Raw genomic sequence first — 23,647 nt, forward strand, 5'->3', positions numbered from 1 at the left:
AGGGTGGAGTGGCATCTCCAGGTACTGGCCAGGATGGGCTCTGCCCCAGTCCCTACCTAGGTATTGGAGAGCCAGGGCATGCAGTGGGCTGTGTGTAACCCGGCTGAGAGCACGCAGTGAATGCTAAGGAGGATGCACCCCAGGTCTTGGTGACAGGTGACAGTGAGCTGGGGGGTCTGGAGGATAATGCATTGGGATGACAGAATCCCTGTGTGAGACCAGAAGGGGTGGCTGTTGTGTGGTAGGAGCGGAGGCAGAGTTAGCACCAACCCAAGCTTGGGAACCTGAAGGATGGGACTATTCTCAGGCAGGAGACGGGGCCAAGAGGCAGTCATGCTGCTTCTGTCCTTTTTTGTAGATTCCTCAACACCTAAGTGGCTCCCTATTTCCTCCTGAGTGTCACCTGATGGGCTGGCATGCCCTATCCATGGCCTGATGGTCTGCAAAGCCAGGCTCAGAGTAGCAGGATATCAAAAGTGACCTCTGAAGTCATCAACTCCTTCTGTATAGGCCCCACCATCCCCACTCCTCATAAGGAAACTGAGGCCCAGAAGAGCCATCAGCCTGACTAATGACAGGGAAGATGGCATACTTTTTCATTCAATTCTGCTTTTTAAAATGTCTTTTAATTACTAAAGTGAAGTCCTGCTATGTCTGATGGGGGTGGGGAGGGGTCTAGGCTATCACTAAGACATCAGAAAGACCTGGATTCTGGAGTATATATTGCCTGGAGTTTCCCCCCAGGGCAAAGGGAATAGAATCCATTCCCAGCATCTCCTTGTTGCTCCCCACACAGCAGTTTTGGGAGGCTCCTGAGGTCCCAGATATGTGGCTCTGATCTAGCTGACCCAGGGGCCACAGGTGGGCACTTGGAAGAGGGGCCATCAGTATCCCTCGTGCTTGAGACACACTGGGAGGACGCCTCGGGGGCCTGCTTCAGTCTTTCAGGGAGGAGCTGGAAGGCCTCATCCAAGAGCAGATGAAGAAGGGGAACAACTCCTCCAACATCTGGGCCCTGCGGCAGATCGCGGACTTCATGGCCAGCACCTCCCACGCAGTCTTCCCAACATCTTCCATGAGTATGTGGGGAACTGGGGAGCTGCCAGGAGCAGAGGTGGAGGAAGTGGGGGGGTGGTGGGGGGAAGGCACAGTAATAAGCAGCTCGGTTGCCAGGCTACGAAGTGAGTGGTACAGCTGCCTTAGCAGACCTGGGGGATCTGGGCAGCAGGGAAAGAAGTACCTGGCTCTGCTTCTAATGCTGCTGTGATGTAAAGGCCCACGGAGAATGATCCCTGATGCCAGAACTAGGAGGGCAGGGGGTGGTCTGCTGGGGGAGGGGGTAGTATAACCCAGTGTCACTGCAGAGAGGCAGGGCAGCCTAGGTATGACCCCACCACCCTCACCCCTCATAAGGGGATTAGCATAAAGGGAAGAGCTTTGCAACCCAAGAATCTTACGTGGCCTCTGCCTGAGGCCTGGGAGTGGACAGTGGAGAGTGAGAATTCGGCTCCCTGTCGCTCTGGCGTTGGGTACAGAACCTAAGAAAATCCTTGTGTCCTCCTAGCATCCGGCTCTCAGGTGGCTCTTTCCTCAGTCCCCTGGAGTCACTCCTTTGGAGATGGAGTTGGGAGGGGACGCAAGGAGGCCTTTGGAGCTGGTGTCTCCATGCGCCACTGGACAGGTCAACCTGACTCCATAGACAAGGGCCAAGAGCAGCCAAGGCTAGGTACAAACCCATCTTCCTTGGCTCTGAAGCTCTGCCCACAATCTTTAAGAAACAAACATTGGAAAATACTTCCTTCAATAAAATAAATACAGGATTATGGTTGAAAATTAGGAAAATAATCAAGAAAGGGAATTAAAAATCACTGAACTGAGTCCTTACAACGGAGAAATTCTTATTATCAATGTTTTGGTGTGTGTCCTTCCAGCCTTTTTTTCTTAATACATGGAGACTATGCAAAAAATGCAATCACATTATACATGCACATTTATATCCTTATTGTATCTTGACTAATTTTTCATATAAGAAATATGGTTATATAACATACTTTTTGGTAGATGTATGCTATTCTATGCATGGTTGAATATGCCATAGTTTATTTTAATCAGTTTCCGATTTTTGGACTTTTAGGTCATTCCCAACTTTTTACTATTGTGAATGACAATTCAAGAAACATCCTTGTCAATAAATCTGTGATTAAATCCATGACTATTTTCTTAAGAAAAATTGCTAGAAGTTGAATTGTTAGATTGAATTCTATGCATCTTTTAAAGATTGTCATGCATAATGCCAAATTACCCTGGAGAAAGATGGAACGAATTTACATTGCTACCAGAAATGCAAGAGTGCCCATTTCCTCCACCCTGATCTGTAGTCTGTTACCATGTTTCATCCTGATGATATGATAAGTGATAAATGGTACTTTGTGTTTTGGTGTGCTTTTATTTGATTACTAATAAGATTGAATATTTTTGTATACATATTGGGCATGACAAAAAGAAAACCCAATATGCCCAATATGCATACGAAAATATTCAATCTTATTAGTAATCAAATAAAAGCACACCAAAACACAAAGTACCATTTATGACCTATCGTATCATCAGAGTGAAATGTGGTAACAGGCTACGGATCAGTAGTAAATTGCCTGTCGTACCCTTTGCCAGTTTTTTACTTGCAATTCTTTTCTTGGGCTTTTCTGGTGACTCAGCAGTAAAGAATCTGCCTGCAATACAGGAGACACAGCGGATGAGGGTTCGATCCCTGGATTGGGAAGATCCTCTGGAGGAGGAAATGGCAACCCACTCCAGTATTCTTGCCTGGACTATCCTGTGGACAGAGGAGCCTAATGGACTATAGTTCGTGGGGTGGCAAAGAGTCAGACACAACTGAGCATGCATATTCTTTTTTTTACAGATTTAAAAATCTTCATAAAGTAAGGCTATTTCTCTACTCCCAATCAAAAACACTGCAGATTTTTTCCAGTGTCTCCTTTGCTTTTTAATTTTTTCATGATATTTTTGTGTTGTAGAATAATTTCCATGGAGTTGAATCTGTTACTATTTTCTTTTGTGTTGTCTGCTTTTGATTGTTGCTTAGAAACAGCTTCCCTATATTTTATCATTCAATAAAATACTTTTAATTATTCATTTGCAATTTTTCTCAGCCATCATACAAGTCGATTCTTTAAAATAACTTTAGAAGTATTTTGTCAAGTCTCTTTATTCACCTCAAAAAAATTCCTTCTGGGATTTTGAATGGGGTTGCATTAAATGAATAGATTAATTTGGTGGAGACTTTATAAATGTTCAAATTTATATTAGAATGTAAGCTCCATTGGGGAAAGGATATTTGTTGTTTCGTTCACTGTTAGAGTAGTATCCTGAACTTACAAAAGTAGCTGGCATGTAACAGGTGCTTACAAAATACCTGCATAAATGAATTTTAAATCTTTTCGGAAATGATATGTCTTCGATTATTTAATTCTTTAATGTCCATCAGAAAAGATAGTAGCTATTTTTATGTTCAGTTCAGTTCAGTTGTTCAGTTGTGTCCAACTCTTTGCGACCCCATGGACTGAAGCATACCAGGATTCCCTGTCCATCACCAACTCTCGGAGCTTACTTGAACTCATGTCCATCGAGCCGGTGATGCCATCCAACCATCTCATGCTCTGTTGTCTCCTTCTCCTCCCGCTTTTAATCTTTCCTAGCATCAGAATCTTTTCAAATGAGTCAGTTCTTCGCATCAGGTGGCCAAAAGAGTGGAGCTTCAGCTTCAGCATTAGTCCTTCCAGTGAATATTCAGGACTGATTGCCTTTAGGATGGACTGGTTGGATCTCCTTGCAGTCCAAGGGACTCTCAAGAGTCTCCTCCAACACCACAGTTCAAAAGCATCAATTCTTCGGCGCTCAGCTTTCTTTATAGTCCAACTTTCACATCCATACATGACCACTGGAAAAATCATAGCTTTGACTAGACGGACCTTTGTTGGCAAAGTAATGTCTCTGCTTTTGAATATGCTGTCTAGGTTGGTCATAGGTTTTCTTCCAAGGAGCAAGCATCTTTTAATTTCATGGCTGCAGTCACCATCTGCAGTGATTTTGGAGCCCCCCAAAAATAGTCTCTCACTGTTTCCATTGTTTCCCCATCTATTTGCCATGAAGTGATGAGACTGGATGCCATGATCTTAGTTTTCTGAATGTTGAGCTTTAAGCCAACTTTTTCACTCTCCACTTGCACTTTCATCAAGAGGTTCTTTAGTTCTTCTTTACTTTCTGCCATAAGGGTGGTGTCATCTGCATATCTGAGGTTATTGACATTTCTCCTGGCAATCTTGATTCCAGCTTGTGCTTCATCCAGTCCAGAATTTCTCATGATGTACTCTGCATATGAGGTAAATAAGCAGGGTGACAATATACAGCCTTGACATAGTCCTTTCCTGATTTTATGTAGTGCTTGCTAATTTCTTTTTTAAAAAATTTATTTATTTTAATAGGAGGATAATTATAATATTGTGGTGGTTTTTGACATACATTGACACTTAATAATTTCTTGTTAAGTTTATTCTGGAAATTTTATGTAATTTGTCATTTTCAGTGATTCTCCATTCAGATCTTTTCCTGGTTATAGCTGTCACCTAGGGAACTCACTGGAGTTATATATATAAATGTGTGTGTATTTATGTATATTATGTTTATATACATTATATACATTTATATATATATCATTGGAATTATATATATATATTATATATCATTGGAGTTTTATATATATATATATATATATATACTAACCCCTTATTGAGCTCTTAAATTCTATATCTTCTCAATGAATTCTTTTGGGTTTTGTATATAGAAAGAAATCACATAGTCATTTTGCATTCTTCAACATTTTACCCTTTGGTTTATTTTTCCAGTTTTCTCATTGCATCCATTAGAACTCTCAGAACAATGTTTAATAATAGATCAGAGAGTAATCATCTTTGCCTTGTTTCTGACTTTAATGGTAATTCTTTTACCACAAGAGTTTGAGATAATTATTCTTTATCATGTTGAGGAAATATCTTTGTATTCTAGTTCAATATGGGTTTTTCTCAGAAATGGATATTGAATTTTATAAAATGCATTTTTGGTATGTATTGATGTTTCTTTCCTTGATGTAGGTGAATTATATTAACAGACTTCTGAATATTGAACTCTTTTCATTCCTGAAATAAATAATTTGTGATTTTGATGCAGTCTTTAAAAAATACTCTTCTAGATTTGATTTGCTGGAATTTTATTAATTTTTACATCCATAGTTACGCATGATGAAAAGCAGTTAACTTTTGGGGCAGCCTTTGTTTAGTACTGGTATTAAGGCTATAATTTCCTAAGATGAATCAGGGTGATCCCCACCCTCTTCTTTGCCCTGCTGCTGCTCAATCACTCAGTCATGTCTGACTCTTTGTGATCCCATGGACTGTAGCCCGCCAGGCTCCCCTGTCCATGGGATTCTCCAGGAAAGAATACTGGAGTGGGTTGCCATTTCCTTCTCTACTTCTTTGCCCTAATGGAGCAAAAAAAATTAGGTAGGAAGTCTCTGCTCTTTGAAGACTTATTATTCACTTGTGAAGCTATCCAGATCTGAAATATTTGGATAACATCTTTTTTTCTGTTTCATCTAAAGTTCTTTAAAACTTTGTTTTGCTGCTTCTTGAGTAAATTTTGGTCATATTTATATAAAATAATTCATTTCACATGGCTTTAAAAATTGCTAGTGTGATTTACAATATTATTTTTATCATTTAAACTTTCTGCTGTGGATATGACATCCCATTCTCATTCCTGGTGCTATGTATTCCTGCTTCCTCCTTACTGGCAAATCCAGAGACTAGTTTATTCATAGATCTTCTCACATAAGCCAGTTCTTGGATTTACATATTGGTTCTCCTAATTTCCTTGTATTCTGATTCATTGATTTTGTTTTTATACTCATCAATTCTTTTCCATAACTTTTCTTTGGTTTATTTTAGTCTTTATATTTTTCTACAATAGAATAAAATGGATTTGATTTATTTTCATATTTAATACAATAATAAAGATATGTAAGGCTATGAAGTTTTTTCTCTGAGTATAAATTTGATCCTGTCTCATAAATTTTGACATGTAGAATTTTCTTGTTAATTTCTAGGTAGCTTGCAGTTGCTGTTTTGGCTTTATTTTTATTCTAAAATAAAATAAACACCCTCTGGGAGTGTGCTTTCTCATTTGTTAGTGGTAGAATTTGTATTCTTTAAAGGTTTATTGATAATGTCTAGTTTTATTGCATTATGTTTAGAAAATGTAGCCTACTTATTGTCTGTGTTGGGGATTTATAAGATTTTTTTTGTGGCCTAATAATATCATATTTAAATGATACATGGATATAGACTCTATCCCTGGGGCATAGTATTTCATTTATGTCTTCATTTACCATTTTTTATTTTATAAAATATTAATGTTGTGTTGTCTCCCACTGTATTTGATTTCTGTTCATTTCTCTGTATTTATGACAGCTTTTGCTTTGTATACCTTGATAAAATGCTTTTCAATGCATAAATGTTTTTATAGCTATATGGATTTTATAGCTATTATGGATTATGCTTTTACTCCATATAAAATGACCTACAAAATGGCTGTTTTTGTCCAAAAGAGCATTATTTTCCTTGGCTTCTACTTTGATCATATTATGACCTCAGTTTATTTTTTGTTTATAGTTGGCTGGGCTACTTTTGATGGTCTATTTTTACCTGCTTTGTGTCACTTTATTTTAGTGTTTGTTTTTGTAAATCTCCTATAGTATTGTCTTTTGGCATCTGTTGCTATAACAGAGAAATCTAAAACAGTCTATTATTGGATCCTTGTTGGTAACCTTTTTTTTTTTTTCAAATGCTTGTGGAATTTCCCCCTTACCCTCACATTTCAGAAATGTTGTCAGAAAGCATTTAATTGTGGGTTATTTTCTTTTAATGGAATGCAGTAAGTCCTTATAGTTTATACACACACACACACACACACACACACACACACGTCTTTTTTTGAACTCAAAATTTTTTCTTCTATTATGTCAGTTCAGCCCAGTTCAGTTCAGTCACTCAGTTGTGTCCGACTCTTTGCGACCCCATGAATTGCAGCACGCCAGGCCTCCCTGTCCATCACCAACTCCCGGAGTTCATTCAAACTCATGTCCAACGAGTTGGTGAAGCCATCCAGCCATCTCATCCTCTGTCGTCCCCTTCTCCTCCTGCCCCAACTCCCTCCCAGCATCAGGGTCTTTTCCAATGAGTCAACTCTTCGCATGAGGTGGCCAAAGTATTGGAGTTTCAGCTTTAGCATCAGTTCTTCCAAAGAACATCCAGGACTGATCTCCTTTAGAATGGACTGGTTGGATCTCCTTGCAGTCCAAGGGACTCTCAAGAGTCTTCTCCAACACCACAGTTCAAAAGATCAATTCTTCGGTGCTCAGCTTTCTTCACAGTCCAACTCTCACATCCATACATGACTACTGAGAAAACCATAGCTTTGACTAGACGGACCTTTGTTGGCAAAGTAATGTCTCTGCTTTTGAATATGCTATCTAGGTTGGTCATAACCTTCCTTCCAAGGAGTAAGCTTCTTTTAATTTCATGGCTGCAATCACGATCTGCAGTGATTTTGGAGCCCAGAAAAATAAAGTCTGACACTGTTTCTACTGTTTCCCCATCTATTTCCCATGAAGTAATGAGACCAGATGCCATGATCTTCGTTTTCTGAATGTTGAGCTTTAAACCAACATTTTCACTCTCCTCTTTCACTTTCATCAAGAGGCTTTTTAGTTCCTCTTCACTTTCTGCCATAAGGGTGGTGTCATCTGCATATCTGAGGTTATTGATATTTCTCCTGGCAATCTTGATTCCAGCTTGTGCTTCTTCCAGCCCAGCATTTCTCATGATGTACTCTGCATATAAGTTAAATAAGCAGGGTGACAATATACAGCCTTGACATACTCCTTTTCCTATTTGGAACCAGTCTGTTGTTCCATGTCCAGTTCTAACTGTTGCTTCCTGACCTGCATACAGGTTTCTCAAGAGGCAGGTCAGGTGGTCTGGTATTCTCATCTCTTTCAGAATTTTCCACAGTTTATTGTGATCCACACAGTCAAAGGCTTTGGCATAGTCAATACAGCATAAATAGATGTTTTTCTGGAACTCTCTTGCTTTTTCAATGATCCAGCGGATGTTGGCAATTTGATCTCTGGTTCCTCTGCCTTTTCTAAAACCAGCTTGAACATCAGGAAGTTCACGGTTCACGTATTGTTAAAGCCTGGCTTGGAGAATTTTGAGCATTACTTTACTAGCATGTGAGATGAGTGCAATTGTGTGGTAGTTTGAGCATTCTTTGGCATTGCCTTTCTTTGGGATTGGAATGAAAACTGACCTTTTCCAGTCCTATGGCCACTGCTGAGTTTTCCCAATTTGCTGGCATATTGAGTGCAGCACTTTCCCAGCATCATCTTTCAGGATTTGAAATAGCTCAACTGGAGTTCCATCACCTCCATTAGCTTTGTTCGTAGTGATGCTTTCTAAGGCGCACTTGACTTCACATTCCAGGATGTCTGGCTCTAGTTGAGTGATCTACTTATATGCTTAGATGCCAGGGCTTCTGCTCTTTGTCCCATGTCTATCAAATTCTTACTCATCATTTTTATGTCACTGATCTTACACTCTTCCTCTTTAAAGAGAAATAGGGCTTTCCATTGCTTTACTGATCAGCATCTGCCAGGAAAACAGTTGGATGTCTGGAAATCTGGTTGGTGCATGCCAGGGTAACTGAGTCAGCGAATGTGGAGAAGGAAAATTCCAGGTGTCGTGAGTCCAAGCCCAGAGAGGTTGTTCTTTGTCCAGCTCCATTCACCTTAGGATTTTGTTTGTTTCCTTGAGTTTTTTTTTTTCTCCTGTAGAGTATGTAGGTAGCTTTCTGGGAGTTTGGTGGATTTTCATCTGTGTTTTCTTAGGTACTTTGAAATAATGGCCCAGTTAGATCTTCACTTGGTGAGGCTGATCAGAATAAGCATCCTTTCCAAGAAGACCCTGAGGACAGAGGACCAGGGACTCCTGTGGAGCCCTGTGGTCTCTTCTGGGCCTGTAGGTGGACAGTCCTCATGGGAAGCTCTACAGGGTTGGGGAGGGGGACTCTTAGGGGATACAGGACACAGAGGACATGATAGCTGGTGTTTTCAGACCTCTTCTGGCCTCCTGATCGTCTCTGGGGGCTCCACAGTCATTTCTAAAAGAAGGGTTCAAAGACCTCTCCCAACAACAGCCTCCCCCATCTCCAGCTTTGCTTGGGGGCCTTATGCTTCTGATGTGCCTCCCTTCTTGCTGCCAGGGGCAAATACTTGTCTGGGGAACTAGAAAGGAGGCAAGGATCCTCCACTAGTCAGCTTGAAATAGAAATCCTTAATTTTGAGATTTTGTTGCTGTTTTTCTTGCCAGTTCAGCCAGGTCTTTGGACCACATGTATCCCTGTCAACTTCCTGTACTGGACCCATGCCCTAGAGGCATACCACCGCTGGTGGGCACAAGCCCTTTGGGGGCATCTTCCTGACATGGAGTGTTTGAGGCTTGCTCTGCTTGCTTTATGCTCCCAGTCCACCTTCATATTCACAGACCTTATCATTTCAGCTAACGGCAAACCTGATACAGTACATACATCATGTGGTGTGGCAGTGAGGTTTGCAGTGATGGTGGAAACTTCCGAAGAGCATTTTCATCCATTAAAGTTTGTAGTGGGAAGCTGAGGAAGGCAGCATCAGGAGGCTCCCACCCAGACATCATTTTAAGCCAGAACCCTTTCCTATTGATTCTTTTATTGTTTCCTAGACACTGATTAATTGGAGGGCTGGGGCTCAGATGCCCTCTTCTGGCTTCCTGAGGCATGCAGGCAGTGGTCAGCATGGTTCATGGGCCTGACTAGACCTTTTGGGTGCCCTGAGTAGAAGACTATCAAACTCTCTAGGTTCATTTCTATATTACCAAATTCCCAGAAAGAGCCATAAATAACCAAGCAACTGCATGTCCAGAGGGGGTCAGAAGTGGTCTACCCTCAGCCTCCGGCCCTTCAGCCCACCACAGCCACACTGACTTCTGGAGGTTTATGACTTGTCAGAAAAAGTTGAGGAATTTACCTCCCGGTTGACTTGGCTTTCTGTTTGCCCTTTTCCAAATCAGAGAAAAAGTTAGTTAAAACAGTAGGATAATGCTTAGTAACTTCTTCATTAAAAGTAACTGATAAAACGTACCCATATTTCCACTCAGAAATTTATTTTTGCTTTTATTCAATGTCCATCTCTAGGGTTTATAGTCAGCTTGAGCTGAGATCCTTTCATTTGTGGCCTTGAATCTGGCCATGGGTTTTGATCCAAAGCAATGCCTTTCTTCCCTAAAGGAGCCAGAGAACTTAATTGGGCACAACTATCCATTCTGTGGAGGGTTTTCTCTTCTGGAGTCAGGGTCAAAGGATGTTGAATTCCCTGCCCACAGGAGTCTCGTGTATGGATGTAGCTAGCGCCCAGGAGAATTTGGAGAGGGTGGGGGCAAGGCAGGAGAGTGCAGACGCGAGCTCCTGACCTGAAAGCTGCCCTCTGTCCCTTCAGACTTCTCCATGATGACGCCCATCAATGACCTCCACACAGCCGACTCCCTGAATCTGGCGAAGGGGGAGAGGCTCATGCGGTGCAAGATCAGCAGTGTCTACCGCCTCCTGGACCTGTATGGCTGGGCCCAGCTGAGCGACACCTACGTGACGGTGAGGACAGCGTCCGGGGCTGGGTGGGGCTCTGCCTGTGGCCCCCACCAAACCCAGAGGGAGACTTCCTGAGCCTTGGTGTGCCTGTGACACTGCTGGCCATGAGCTCTTCCAAGGTTTCTAGCCACTGTGGCTACCTGAAATAGACAACCTGCCTAGCGGGCACTTCTCTGGATGAGAAGCCAGGAATTCCTGGAGCCTATTTCTAGGGCCACCCTTGACCATTGGGAGATTCCTCTTATAGCTCCATTTCCCTGGCTCCAAATAAAGGCTGAGTCTTCTTTATCTCTCATGGGTCAGGAGGAAGTAAGCGTCTTGGGGTGGGGGGAGATTTGTATGCAGTGGATTCAGGGGTAAAGGTGATTCAAGCACAGTATCATTGGAAATGGCCCCTCTCCCTCCTCACCACGGGGAACACATGTCTTTCCTCCAGCTGAGAGTCAGCAAGGAGCAGGACCACTTCCTGATCAGCCCTAAGGGAGTCTCTTGCAGCGAAGTCACAGCATCCAGCCTGGTAAGTACAGTGTGACATCTCACTACCGATTTCTTGTTGAAATGACAGCACCATCTTTGCTCCACGCTAGCCACTGCCATCTTGTCCTTCATGCAGTTTGCAATCTGGTGGGAGAGAGAAGTCATGTGGACACCAAAACAAACTCTGCACAGAGCATGATGTGACCAAGAGACCAAATGGGAGGTGAAGGCAGCAAACTCATTAGGAGGGAGAGGGAAGGAAAGATGAGCCTAGAGACCTCTGTGCCCAGGATTGGACTTCAAAGGCTGGGAGTCAGGAAGCCTTCCTGGCTCAGGTGTACATTAGAACAACAGCCAGTGCTTTGTCCCAAAGCAATGCAAGGCTCTTCTAGTGCTAGGAGAGAGAGTTTCTGGGTCCCCTTTCAGGGCTGAGTTTTCAAATTTGCGCAATGGCAGTACCCACACACCCTATGGCCCTGCAGCTGTCCTCAAGAGGGGGGACTGTTTTCTCACTGGACAAAGGCACTGCATGGGACAGTAACTGTCCTGTTACGCTGTAGAGATTCTTGCATGACCACAGGTCACATATCCAAGGCTGAGATAAGGAACACATGAGAGCAGAAAGAGCTCATCCCAGAGAGGGAAGTCTGAGTGGGCCCCCCGGCCGAGGAGGTTGGGGAGCTGGGCTGAATGGAAACCAGGGTCTGCATCAGAGCCTTGCAGGTTTAAGTTCCTGAGATGGCAGGGTGGCTGCCACTTTCATGGGTCAGGCCACTTGAAAGTCATGTTCATCCTGTAAAATTCACTTAAAGTAGAATTTTGTAAGAGAGGGTTGTTGACCATCGTATGCTTCTGCTGGAACTGGTGTTGTCAGTAGCGTGTTCCTTGCTCTGGTACCACTTGTCCGCCTGGGCCTCTGGGCTGCATGTGGTGGGTGTGTTGTGGAACTGCCCTGTGTGCTGCATTCAGGGGCCTGTCCCTGCGCTGTAGTTTTAAGAGCCAAAGCTGACATGATTTTTAGAAAGGAAAAATCTAGCCTGCTAATGTCCAGCAAACACTTCTAGTCAATAAGTTAGGCTAAATTAACTACCTACCAGCTTCTGGGAGACTGCTCATGGAGCAGGAGGTGTTTTCAGCCTAAGGGTGTCTGGAAGGGCCTGTTTCAGGATTAGGGTTGTGTTGAGTGATTTGGAACCTAAGAAGGAGGTGATGGGGACTTCCTTATAGCTCAAGTGGTAAAGAGTCTGCCTGCAATGCAGGAACCTATGGTTCAATCCCTGGGTTGGGAAGATCCTGTGGAGAAGGGACTGTTAATCCATTCCAGTATTCTTGCCTGGAGAATCCCATGGACAGAGAAGCCTGGTGGGCTAGTTTATGGGGTCACAAAGAGTCAGACGTGACTGAGTCACTAACACACACAAGGAGGTGTTGTAAGGCGCAGTGTCTGCCCAGGGGCAGTCCTGGGGTGGGGGGCACAGGATGAGGCCAAAGCTGCTATTGGTGCAGTTAGGATGAATGTCTCCTGTCAACTGGGAGGAAATGTTGGTCATCTATTGAGATGATCATATGGTTTTTATTCTTCACTTTGTTAATGTGTTGTATCATACTGATTAATTTGCATATATTGAACCATCCTTGTATTCCTGGGATAAATCCCACTTGATCATGGTGTGTTGTTGTTCAGTCACCAAGTCATATCCAACTCTTTGCAACCCCCTGGACTACAGCACACCAGACTTGCCTGTCCCTCACTATCTCCCAGAGTTTGCCCAAATTCATGTCCATTTCACTGGTGATACCTCCAACCATCTCATCCTCTGTCTGTATAGTCCTTTTAATGTGTTGTTGGACTCAGTTTGCTAGTATTTTGTTGAGGATTCTTCCATCTATATTCATATTCATTTGTGATATTAATCTGTGATTTTCTTTTTTTGTGAGATATTTTTCTGGTTTTGGTATCATGATGATGGTGGCCTCATAGAATGAATCTGGCAGTGTTTGTTCCTCTGCGGTTATTTTGGAAGAGTTTCAGAAAGATAGGTATTAACTCTTCTCTAAATGTTTGATACAATTCACACCTGAAGCCACCTGTTCTTGGACTTTAGTTTGTTGGAAGTCTTTAATCATAGTTTCAGTTTCAGTACTTGTGATTGACCTGTTCATATTCCTGTTTCTTCCTGGTACAGTCTTAGAAGGGTGTTCATCTCAATGAATTTGTCCATTTCTCCCAGGTTGTCCATTTTATTGGCATATATTAATAGTTGCTTGTAGTAGTCTCTTATGATCCTTGTGTTGGTCATTTTTGCATTTGTACAAACTTGTTTTTGCCTTTGCTTAGACATGATTAAGGAGTGGCTTTTGTTTTCTGTGTCACAGTCAAAAGTGGTCTTCTCTGATGATGATCTTCTGTGAGGTTGTTTATGTTAAGCAGGAAGTACTATGGCTTAGCTGTGTGCCAGGCCAGCAACAGCCACCAGAAGCTGTGTGTGTGTGTGTGTGTGTGTGTACACACATGCATGGGCATGCGTGTGTGTTCACTGTAACACCCACAACCCCTTGGAGTCAAAAGCAGATTATAAGACCAGGGACTGCTCTCTCATTTGTCTGTTAAGCCCTAGCTTTTGGGTGACTGGTAAATGGATGTTCATTATACTATCCTCTTTACCTTTGCGTGTGATTAAATTTTTTCAAAATAATAAGCTGGAAAAAAAGAAAAAGGCTCAGTTTAGATGCTGCTTCCTCTGGGAAGGCTTCTCTGCTCTCCTATTTCCACTGGGATTAAAGACATCCTATCTGCTCCTAGAGAATTCTGTGAATGACTCTCTCCTTATACCTTGATACTCAAACTGTGGTCCATGGACCAGCAGCAGGGGTATCACTGGCTTCTTTTTGGAAATGCAGACTCCCAGGCTGAGTTCTGGCTACCAAATTCGAATCTGCATTTTGATAGGATCTCCAGGTGATCCTCATGCACAGTGAAGTTTGCTAAACTCTCACATTTTTTGTGCTGAATTAAAATTGCCTTTGTTTCCCAGCAGCCTGTGTGCTCACCCTGTGGGCAGGAACTCTTCCCCCACCCCGCCACCAAGCACATCCATTGCCCGTGGTGTGGTGGAGAGTGAATGCTGGTGGGTGGGCATATGCCTGGCCCACCTGCAGGGAGGGGAGTGAGGGGCCTCTGCCTTCCGGTGGTCAGAAGTCTGTCTTCCTCCTCACCCCCACCCTGGCCCAGATCAAGGTGAACATCCTGGGAGAGGTGGTGGAGAAGGGCAGTAGCTGCTTCCCCGTGGACACCACGGGCTTCTGCCTGCACTCGGCCATCTACGCTGCCAGACCCGACGTGCGTTGCATCATCCACCTGCACACTCCGGCCACGGCAGCGGTGAGTGTCAGCTCTGCAGCCAGCATTTCAGCCCCCATGGCAGCAGACCCATGGCACCTTTCTCTTTGAGAGTCTCCCCACGGGGAGACATAAGCCCCCCAAGCTAGGAGAAAACTCACCATTTAATGCAGTTCTGGAAAGATTCCCTGGAACTCAGGCCAAGGTGAGAAGGGACACCCGATGTGGGAATCTCCTCCTTTCATTTTTCTGACTGTGGAAGTCTCAGTGAGGGGAGATAAGGTGAAGGTGTGTACTGTCGGCCCCCCCTCTGTCCCCCAACTGCTGCATACGCAAACCGGCCCCACTTGTCCGGGTGATGCCACCTTCTGAGCCTCTGCTTAGGTCAGCCGGGCACCTGCCCCCTAGCCCAGGCTCTGGCATGGACAGATCTTGCTATGAGATCAGATGGTGGGAACCCGTACTGTGTCCACTTTTCACAATGTGGGGGTGGGGGCTGGGAGCTGGGGCAGGAGCAAAGAGAACTGGGAGAGAACAGAGGGAAGACCTTCAAGGAGCAGGCTGTCCCCTGAGGTCTCTGGACACTTCTCTGTGTCTACCTGAGGTGCTGCAGTGCACCTGGAAATACAGCAGACACCCAGTCCCCAACTACCAATCCCCTGGCCACACACCTACAGGGGCAGAGCAGACCTGCCACTGACTTCTGATTTTTCTCTGCAACATCACACTGGTTTACAAGCACTCAGACCTTCCAAAAGTTAGACTAAGGCTACATGATGTATTTGTGCCAAGTATGCATTTCTGCAGAGCTGGGGCTGGCGTGAGGGGCAAGACGACTGAAGGAAGGTGAGAGGCTCTCCCAATCTCTCCGTGTTCCTTGCTTTTAATAAAGGCCAAGAGTTGGCACATGGTGGTTACAGCCTGGATTTTAATCATCTCCCCTGGCACTTGCATTGCCCCATTGCTAGAAAAATGGGAGCTTCTCAATGGGCCTCCCTGTCTGCGAAGAGTCGTGGCTGTTTCTGCAGCCAAGGCTGAAGGTCTCTACCAACCCACCCCCTGGACCCTGGACCCTGCTTCACTGCTGCCTGTCCCCAGACAGAGCTTGACTGGGCCATCTGAGGAGAGGGCGACTGTGACAGAGGGGCAGGGGGTGGGGAGGGTGGGGGTAGCTAACCATTTCTCATCTCACTGAAGGTGTCAGCCATGAAATGGGGCCTCCTGCCTGTGTCCCACGATGCCCTGCTGGTGGGGGACATGGCGTATTATGACTTCAATGGTGAGATGGAGCAGGAAGCTGATCGGATCAACCTGCAGAAGTGCCTTGGACCCACCTGCAAGGTTCGGCTCAGCTGTTCTAGGAAAATGCTCTGGGAGGGGTTGTCAAAAACCCACATCACAAAAGGGATAAATATCATTGGAAAATGTTTATAAGTTGCAGATAAACAAGAGCAACAAAAGAAAGGAAATAATCTTTCACCCTACCCTTCGATTTTGATGCACACTCCCGTATCTATTCACGTAGACTTAGAAAACTAGGATTGTAAAACTCTTCTTTCCCCTTAGCAATATACAGTCAACTCCTCTGTAAGTTATTAAAATACTTTCTAATCACTATTTTAAATTATATGTCACCGTATGAATGGCTGTGCCGTCATTTACCTGAACAGTCCTCTATGGTTGGACATTGAAAAGATTTTTCTCCTCGAATTTTCTTTTAATGTAAACAATTCCATGATGAAAATTCCTTCTGCTACATCTTTGTGTTTGATTTCTAAAGGATGCATAGTTTAACTTATTACTCTGCATAGTAACAAACTGCCCTCTCCTCTGGATGAGGCTAGTATGTATAAGAATGCCATTTTTCTATAGTCTCCTCAAACTTGAGTGTTATCCCTTATTTATTTATTTGTTTATTTTTTTGCTAACTTGACAGAACAGAATCTCATTATTATTGCTTGATTTAAGTCTGAAGACCTATTTTATAACAGCACATAATCAGGGCTGGTGAGCTTAGAAGGGGAAGTTTCAGAGCTAAGCCTGACTTGATGGGTGCTTTGCCCCTTCCTTGCTGCTGCTGAAGTCATCTCCCATTTGAGAGTCCCTGTCTTCCCATCTCTAACATGGAGCAGAAATCCATGCTACCCTTTCCTGCCATCCTCTGAAACCTCATGAGCAGAGCCAGGAGAGGGGTGATGTTCACAACCCTGAAGTGCTACAAAAAGACAAGGGCGTTCGCTATCTGTAAAATCTTTTGTGAGCGAGAGTCATAGTCTCTTCCCATCTCTGTGGCTCTTAAGAGGAAAAAAACTCCAGCTGTTTTCAGCAAGAACAGATATGAGGACTAGGCCACTGGGCCTCAGCCCAGGTACTGGAAGGATGGATCTGATGCTTGGGTCTGCATCCCAGCGCCCAGGTGGTTGTCACCTGGGTTTTACTCAGAACATCCTTAAGGATGAAACCAATCAAGAAGGGAGGGTGCACCTGGACCTTGGTGTAAATTGTTTTCTGTTTTTCCCCCTTTTAGATCTGCCTGCCCCCGGCTGAGTCAAAAACACTGCACCATCAGGGACGGCCTGGGTTCCAACTCTGCCCCTGATTAGCTGGGAGACTTTCAATTTCTTTAGGCTTTTATTTCCTCTAGTAAGATAGAATAAAAGGTTGCTATGGCCTCTTTCACAGAACTGTAGGATCTTAGAGCTGCCAGGCCCCACAGAGTTCATGGGGAGGAAGCCTGAGGGGCAGAGAGGTGACCCAACTCACCTGTGTATGCAGGATCATCTCTCGCGGATCATTCCCTTGGATTTGACTCACAAGTCAACCCAGTCACAGGGGACAAGTCGGACCCTTGTATTTAATGGCAAATACATTTATTCACTTTGACATACCATTCATTTTTCAGACTTCTAAGCTCTCAGGGCCTAAAAACCCAAGCCTTGCCCAAAGCAAGCCACCAAGCTATTCAGTCTCAGTTTTAAAAAGCATCTTCCATTTCTTTGGGTATATGCCTTAAGCATTCTTGTGGGTGGATATTAAAACTCATGGGGGTTGCATTGGGTTTTTGCATAGGGAGAGTGAGTGAGGAACTAGGGGGCAGGTGTTCCGGGATGGGATATGGAAATTGATCTGAATAAAATGAAAAATCTCTCCCTCTTAACTGAAGTTTAGAAGGCTGAAAGTGTCAATTGGCTGTTTGCTCCTGTACAGATCCTGGTGCTAAGAAACCATGGAGTGGTTGCTCTGGGTGATACCGTGGAGGAGGCGTTTTATAAGATCTTCCACCTACAGGCTGCGTGTGAGATACAGGTAAGCATGTTCCCCTGGACAGCGGGCCCAGGAGGGGCTCTGGTAGGGCCCAGGGGTAATGGTGGTGGCCCCCTGCGCTGTGATTTAAGGAGACCTTTAGGTGGAGCCTCACTCTGCTTCTCTGCCTTATCCTTCTAAAGTTTCACACTTAGTTTTGCAGCTTTAAATTTTTTTATCACCCTTGTCCAACAACCAGCACCCAACTCTTGGGGGTCAGTGTTGAGGGCAGGAAGATGCCTGGGCTCACCAGTAGGACAGTGGGAGGACTGTCCCATGCTCCTGTGTTACCTGGGGTGTCCCCTCACAAACACCACCCAGGTAGGTCTGCTTTTCTTTGCTTGGCAGAGGGTAGCTTGCAATGACTCTGAATGTGGTCAAGTCCAGAAAGAGAAATGGAGAGATGGCCCAGGTGGAGTGTTGGCATGGCAGGCCTGGCACCAGGGAAGCCCCAGGGTGAAGTCCAGGGAGCCTGTGGTGTGGTCCTCCTAACTGGTAAAGGATGAGATAGAGGGTGGGTGGACAAGCAATAGGAAAACACACATCCTGCAGTTTTATCAAATAACAAGGTGGATAAGCCAACCATGTGCTCCTTCAGTGCAGCAAGCCGTCAGGGGTGAGTAGGAGGGTCTTGCACAACTGACGGGGCTCCATCCTTCCCAGCCCTGGGATCTGTGCCCTTGGGTCAGGGACTTGCCCCCTGCAAGCCTCCATTTCCTGTTTCCTCAGCTGTAGAACTGGGTCTACAGAGACCTTGTGAGGATGGCCTTTCAGACAAGGAGAGGTGTTGCTGATGGTATTGTCAGGACTCGGTTGACAGGGGAGGCCAGCTGCTCCAGGGTGAGTCAGCGCTTTGCATCCCTTGTGGGGCCCTGTCTGCCCTCTCCTGGCAGAGCAGTATCCCAAGGAAGACTGCTCACCCTTGTCTTGGTCGCTATGCAGGAAGAATGGGAGTAATCCCAAAAGCATCACTAGTGAAGGCTGTACAAGTGGGACCTTTCTCAGTGGTTTTTAAAGGATAAGTTGAGAGGACAGTGATGAAGAGGTGACCCCTCCCCTCATCCAATGATCCTGGCCCTGAACTCTGACCCCTGGATGATGTTAGAACCTGGCAGAGCTTCTGATAAGCCCATTTTCTCTTCTCCATATCTGAACTCTGAAGAGTTTCCCATTTTTATGCAGAAGGAGGCTTCTATGAGAAAACGATAAAGCCTTATCTCCTTGCAAAGATCTCATAGACGGAGGCTTCTATGAGAAAATGATAAAGCCTTATCTCCTTGCAAAGATAGCCCAGCCCTAAAAATGAATGGATAGAGTATGCCTCCATAGGCTATGCTGCTGCTAAGTCACGTCAGTCGTGTCCAACTCTGTGCAACCCCATAGACGGCAGCCCACCAGGCTCCCCCGTCCCTGGGATTCTCCAGGCAAGAACACTGGAGTGAGTTGCCATTTCCTTCTCCAATGCATGAAAGTGAAAAGTGAAAGTGAAGTCACTCAGTCGTGTCCGACTCCTAGCGACCCCATGGACTGCAGCCTACCAGGCTCCTCCGTCCATGGCAGTTTCCAGGCAAGAGTACTAGAGTGGGTTGCCAGTGCCTTCTCTGCCATAGGCTCTAGATCCCCAGAAAGGGCCCTTGTGCTATTTAACCAAAGGGAGGAAGTCCATCTAGCTGGGCCTTCGGCTAGATGAAGGGCTGAGCAGCCCTCCACTCTCCTGGACAGCCCTGCTGCTCCTCTTGGCCCTGCCTGCTGTCACATTCTTTTCAGTTGGGACTGGTTCGATGCGACTTTTATAAAGTACATCAGGCAATGGGGGCAGATAACCCCAAGAAAGGCTCCAGTGTCTTTTTTCAGTGAGTGGAGCAGGAAGGCTTCTAGAGGGAGAAATGAACTGGAAGGAGTAGAAGAAAAACAGGAGAGATCGATGAAGGGTGTGGGTGGAGTAAGGCTCAGAAGAGAACAGGTGCCAGCAGCCTGCAGAGCTGTTGGGACTGCAGCCCCTGAGAGGGACGTTTCCAGATGGATGACCTGCACTGGAGTTCTGCTTGCATTATGGGACTAATTTTCTTTCTCAGTGATCTTGGCAAATAAGCAAATGTGTCTGTGGTCATTTCAGTGGTTCAAGGCTAAGAGCCTGTTCCTCTCTCCTGGGGACAGCATTCTCTTTGCTTTCCATCCATTTGGGGTTCCAGGAAACTGGGTCATCCTCTGCTCAGAGAGGTGGCTACCTGCTCTGCTTACAGGCAGATGAGAAGCAGCTCAGGCAACTCTTCATGTGCTACCCATCGCCATGGAAACGCAGAGGGGAAGAGGGAGATGGGAGGAGGCAGCTCTTGCAAGGAAGTGGGCAGTTCTCTCCTCCTCCACAAATGACCAGTCCCCGGGGCACTGCCTCTCAGCGTTCCATGGTAAAGCCTCAGAATTTGTTTTTCCTAAGTGTTTCTATGCCACTCTTTATGTACCAGGTGCTGTTCTAAGAGCTTTAGGAATACCTTAAATAAATCTCATGAGGTCAATATACTATTTTCATTTTACAGGGAGGGTAAATAGCTGCTCAGAGTTACACAGCAAGTAGGTGGTGGAGCCAGGATCCAAACTCAGGCAGCCTGGTACCCAAGTTCTATGTCTTAAATACTACATCGCACTGCCTCTCAGGGCAGTAAAGGCTGGCGGGAAAGGTCAGCTGACAGGCTGGGGCCTCTCCCCAGGGAGCTGGCACTTCAGGTCAAGGTTTCAGGGTCCTAGGGCTAAAGCCTGCCTTGACCAGGTAGGAGTCCAGGATGAATGTGGTAATTGATCAACCACCTAGGATTTGCTATCTTCGAGAGTGTATTCCCACATGCTCAGCCTCAGTGCCGGGTGTGAGGGACTTCAGAATTAGAGAACAGGGCAGCAGAGGGCAGAGCTGGGACCAGTGAATGAACATGATAAAAAGGTAGATTTCAGCTCAATGTAATCTCTACCATCTCATTGTAACCCTTCTAACATTTGGATAATAATACTTTAGGCTGCCTCTTCAAGCATGGAGCTGACACCTTCTAGGAATATTAGATAAGGACTCTTATTTTTTGTAAGAGTATGGAATAAATGGCCTCTAGTTATATATATTTGCAGGGTGTGGAGTCATCTTTTTAAGCTAAAAATGGAGGCTTCTATGGGACACATGCCTTGGATGAAGAGGGTGTGGAAAATGCTTGTTCCTACTTCTTCCTCTTCACAGAGTGTTGGGGGGTCACTGAGAAGGTTGCCTGGCTGACCTCCAGGAAGTCTCATGGGGCTGTATGTTACACTGGTGACTCATACTCTCTGGAGCATGTCCAGGATCCTCAGGGCTTCATCGGCCTGGGTTTCTCATCAGGCTACATCGATTTCTTTCATCTTCAATAAAACAATAACTGACATAAAAACTGGAACACTGGAAGTTTAAATAATCAGAGCTGTTCCCCCATGACAAGCAGGTTTACAGGGAGTAATAAATATTAATCAGAACACTAGGGTCTTGATGCTGTGCTTAGTTGCTCAGTCGTGTCTGACTCTGCGACGCTAGCCTCTGAGGCTCCTCTATCCATGGGGATTCTCCAAACAAGAATACTAGAGAGAGTTTCCATGCCCTCCTCCAGGGCTTTTCCCAAACCAGGACTCAAACCCAGGTCTCCTGCATTGCAGGCGGATTCTTTACCATCTGAGCCACCAGGGAAGCCCAAGAATACTAGCGTGGGTATCCTGTCCCTTCTCCAGGGGATCTTCCTGACCCAGGAATCAAACTGGAGTCTCCTGCATTGCAGGCGGATTCTTTACCAGCTGAGCTACTGGGGAAGGGTCTTGATGTGCAGTACAAAACTTCAGCTTCAATACTTACAATACTTGGAATCCACCATTTCTCTCTCTGTGTCTGGACTTACCCAAGAAGCCACATCATAGCCAATTGTATCTGGGTGGCAGATACGGGGTGTAAATAAAATGTACTTTCAGATGAGCATGGAATTAGAAATAAGATTAGTTGGATTCATAAATGTTTTTAGGATCATTCTAAAATTACCTGTTTTATATACATACCTCTTGCGCTAAAACCCCAAGTCCATGGCTTCTGGTTACCTGTATGGTTGCCTCCCCATTGGAGCCTTGACAGTGGAGCAAACACTCTAAGTCTGTTGGTGAAAGTTTTCTGAGCCCTATACAGAGCCTGGCTGTGCCTGTCTGCTGTTCATCTGTCTCCTTTTTCTGGGGTTCCTTGACTGACTAAGCCCATTATGGAGGATGTTCTTCCTTTAGACCTATTAATTCATCCCAACAGGCCACACTCATATTTTGTTGGCCTAGAAGCCAGCTTATTTCTTTCAAGTGACTTGTTTTTTAAGGGGAGATATTTCAGAAACAGAAAAATACAGAGAATAATACAATACTCACTCTCCACTCACTGGATTTAACAAATATCAACAGCCTTTTCTTCTTGGAGAAGTAAAATATTATAGACAAGAATTGAAGTCTCTTTTTCTCAAATTCCCTTGTTCCCTGGAAATAATCACAGCTTGAAGTTGGCCTCTGTGCCAGGTAACTTTTCAGTCCTCTGTGCTGTTTTATTCTCAAGATTTAACATTTCCTGCTGCTGCTGCTGTTGCTAAGTCACTTCAGTCGTGTCTTGCCGGGGTCCAGCCCCGGCTGATCCAGGGTATTCGAAGGAGAGACGGCCTAGGCGACTATTTATATGTTAATTAGAGATATAAGAGTAATAGAATGAGGATAGTTCAGTAGGAAAATTCAGTGGAGAAAAGAGGCTGAGTAGCTTGGCTTACGCGGAAAATCAATATAACCCGTGACACCAGGTTAGCTCTGACCACGGAGGCTGCAGGCGCCCTCTCGAATAGCAGAAGGTGCCCCACCTTAGACACCTTCTCGAGTGGGTCTTAGAAGCCCAGGCAAATAAATGGTCACAGAGGATATCCGCGGTCCAGATGGAGACTTCAGCCAGAATGTGAAAAGAATGACATGGGGAGACCAAGCTCTGGTGAGCAAGGCCCGTAGCTTTATTTTTAATAGGGGCTTATATACCCTAAGTTACACCTAGAGGATAATAGGGGATGCAAAGTCAGCAGTCTTTGACCCTTATCAAAAACCAGGGTTTCTTTCCTGCAAATTTATCGTATACAAATGGTTTAAGTGATTTACATCGTCTTCTGGCCAGAAGGCCTATTAACATTTTATGACTCTTGACAAGGACTTATCAACAAAGACTTATTTTCTCTAAGAGTAATTATTTTAAGGTTTGGCGCCATCTTCCGAAGATAAAATTGCATTCCTATAGGGCGGATGTGTAATGGGTTTACAACAAAGGAAAGAATTTATTACCTTAAGGGTCTAAAGTTACTAACACCAAGGCCACTACTTATTTTTTCTACATACCAACTATTAATTAATACATATTCAAGGATACAATTCAGGGGATGTGAAAACTTGGCAACAAGCATTGGTTCATCAATGAAATCCTTTACTAGTTTATTCTGACAGTTTTTAACTCTCTGAGAGGCTCTCAGCTATTTGAATATCTTAAGCTTCCCATGCCTCTCGAGGCTGGGAGACTGTAAACAATCGTATGCATAGCTGTAGGAGTCCGGGTAAACTTGTCAGGCGAGTTAGAGAGCCATCTGAGGGGTTTGGATTTAAACACTCCTAATTGCCCAGGAACTTTATTAATTAGAGCTGTAAGTTAACTCTTTGACA

The 23,647-nt window shown here is 44.8% G+C and overlaps 1 protein-coding gene across 2 annotated transcripts in view; it reads left to right on the plus strand.

Annotated features, from left to right (window-relative positions):
- ADD2 (adducin 2) overlaps positions 1-23,647 on the plus strand; it is a 125,712-nt gene that overhangs the window by 70,811 nt on the left and 31,254 nt on the right. For both annotated transcript variants that reach the window (XM_027554947.1, XM_027554948.1), the window contains exons 4-9: positions 941-1,079; positions 10,661-10,812; positions 11,246-11,326; positions 14,519-14,668; positions 15,824-15,967; positions 17,834-17,932. In XM_027554947.1, the coding sequence (XP_027410748.1) occupies positions 941-1,079; positions 10,661-10,812; positions 11,246-11,326; positions 14,519-14,668; positions 15,824-15,967; positions 17,834-17,932 (765 nt within the window). The remainder of the gene's footprint in view (positions 1-940; positions 1,080-10,660; positions 10,813-11,245; positions 11,327-14,518; positions 14,669-15,823; positions 15,968-17,833; positions 17,933-23,647) is intronic.

The sequence above is a fragment of the Bos indicus x Bos taurus genome, chromosome 11 (genome assembly GCF_003369695.1).
Source record: "Bos indicus x Bos taurus breed Angus x Brahman F1 hybrid chromosome 11, Bos_hybrid_MaternalHap_v2.0, whole genome shotgun sequence".
Taxonomy (NCBI): Eukaryota; Metazoa; Chordata; class Mammalia; order Artiodactyla; family Bovidae; genus Bos; species Bos indicus x Bos taurus.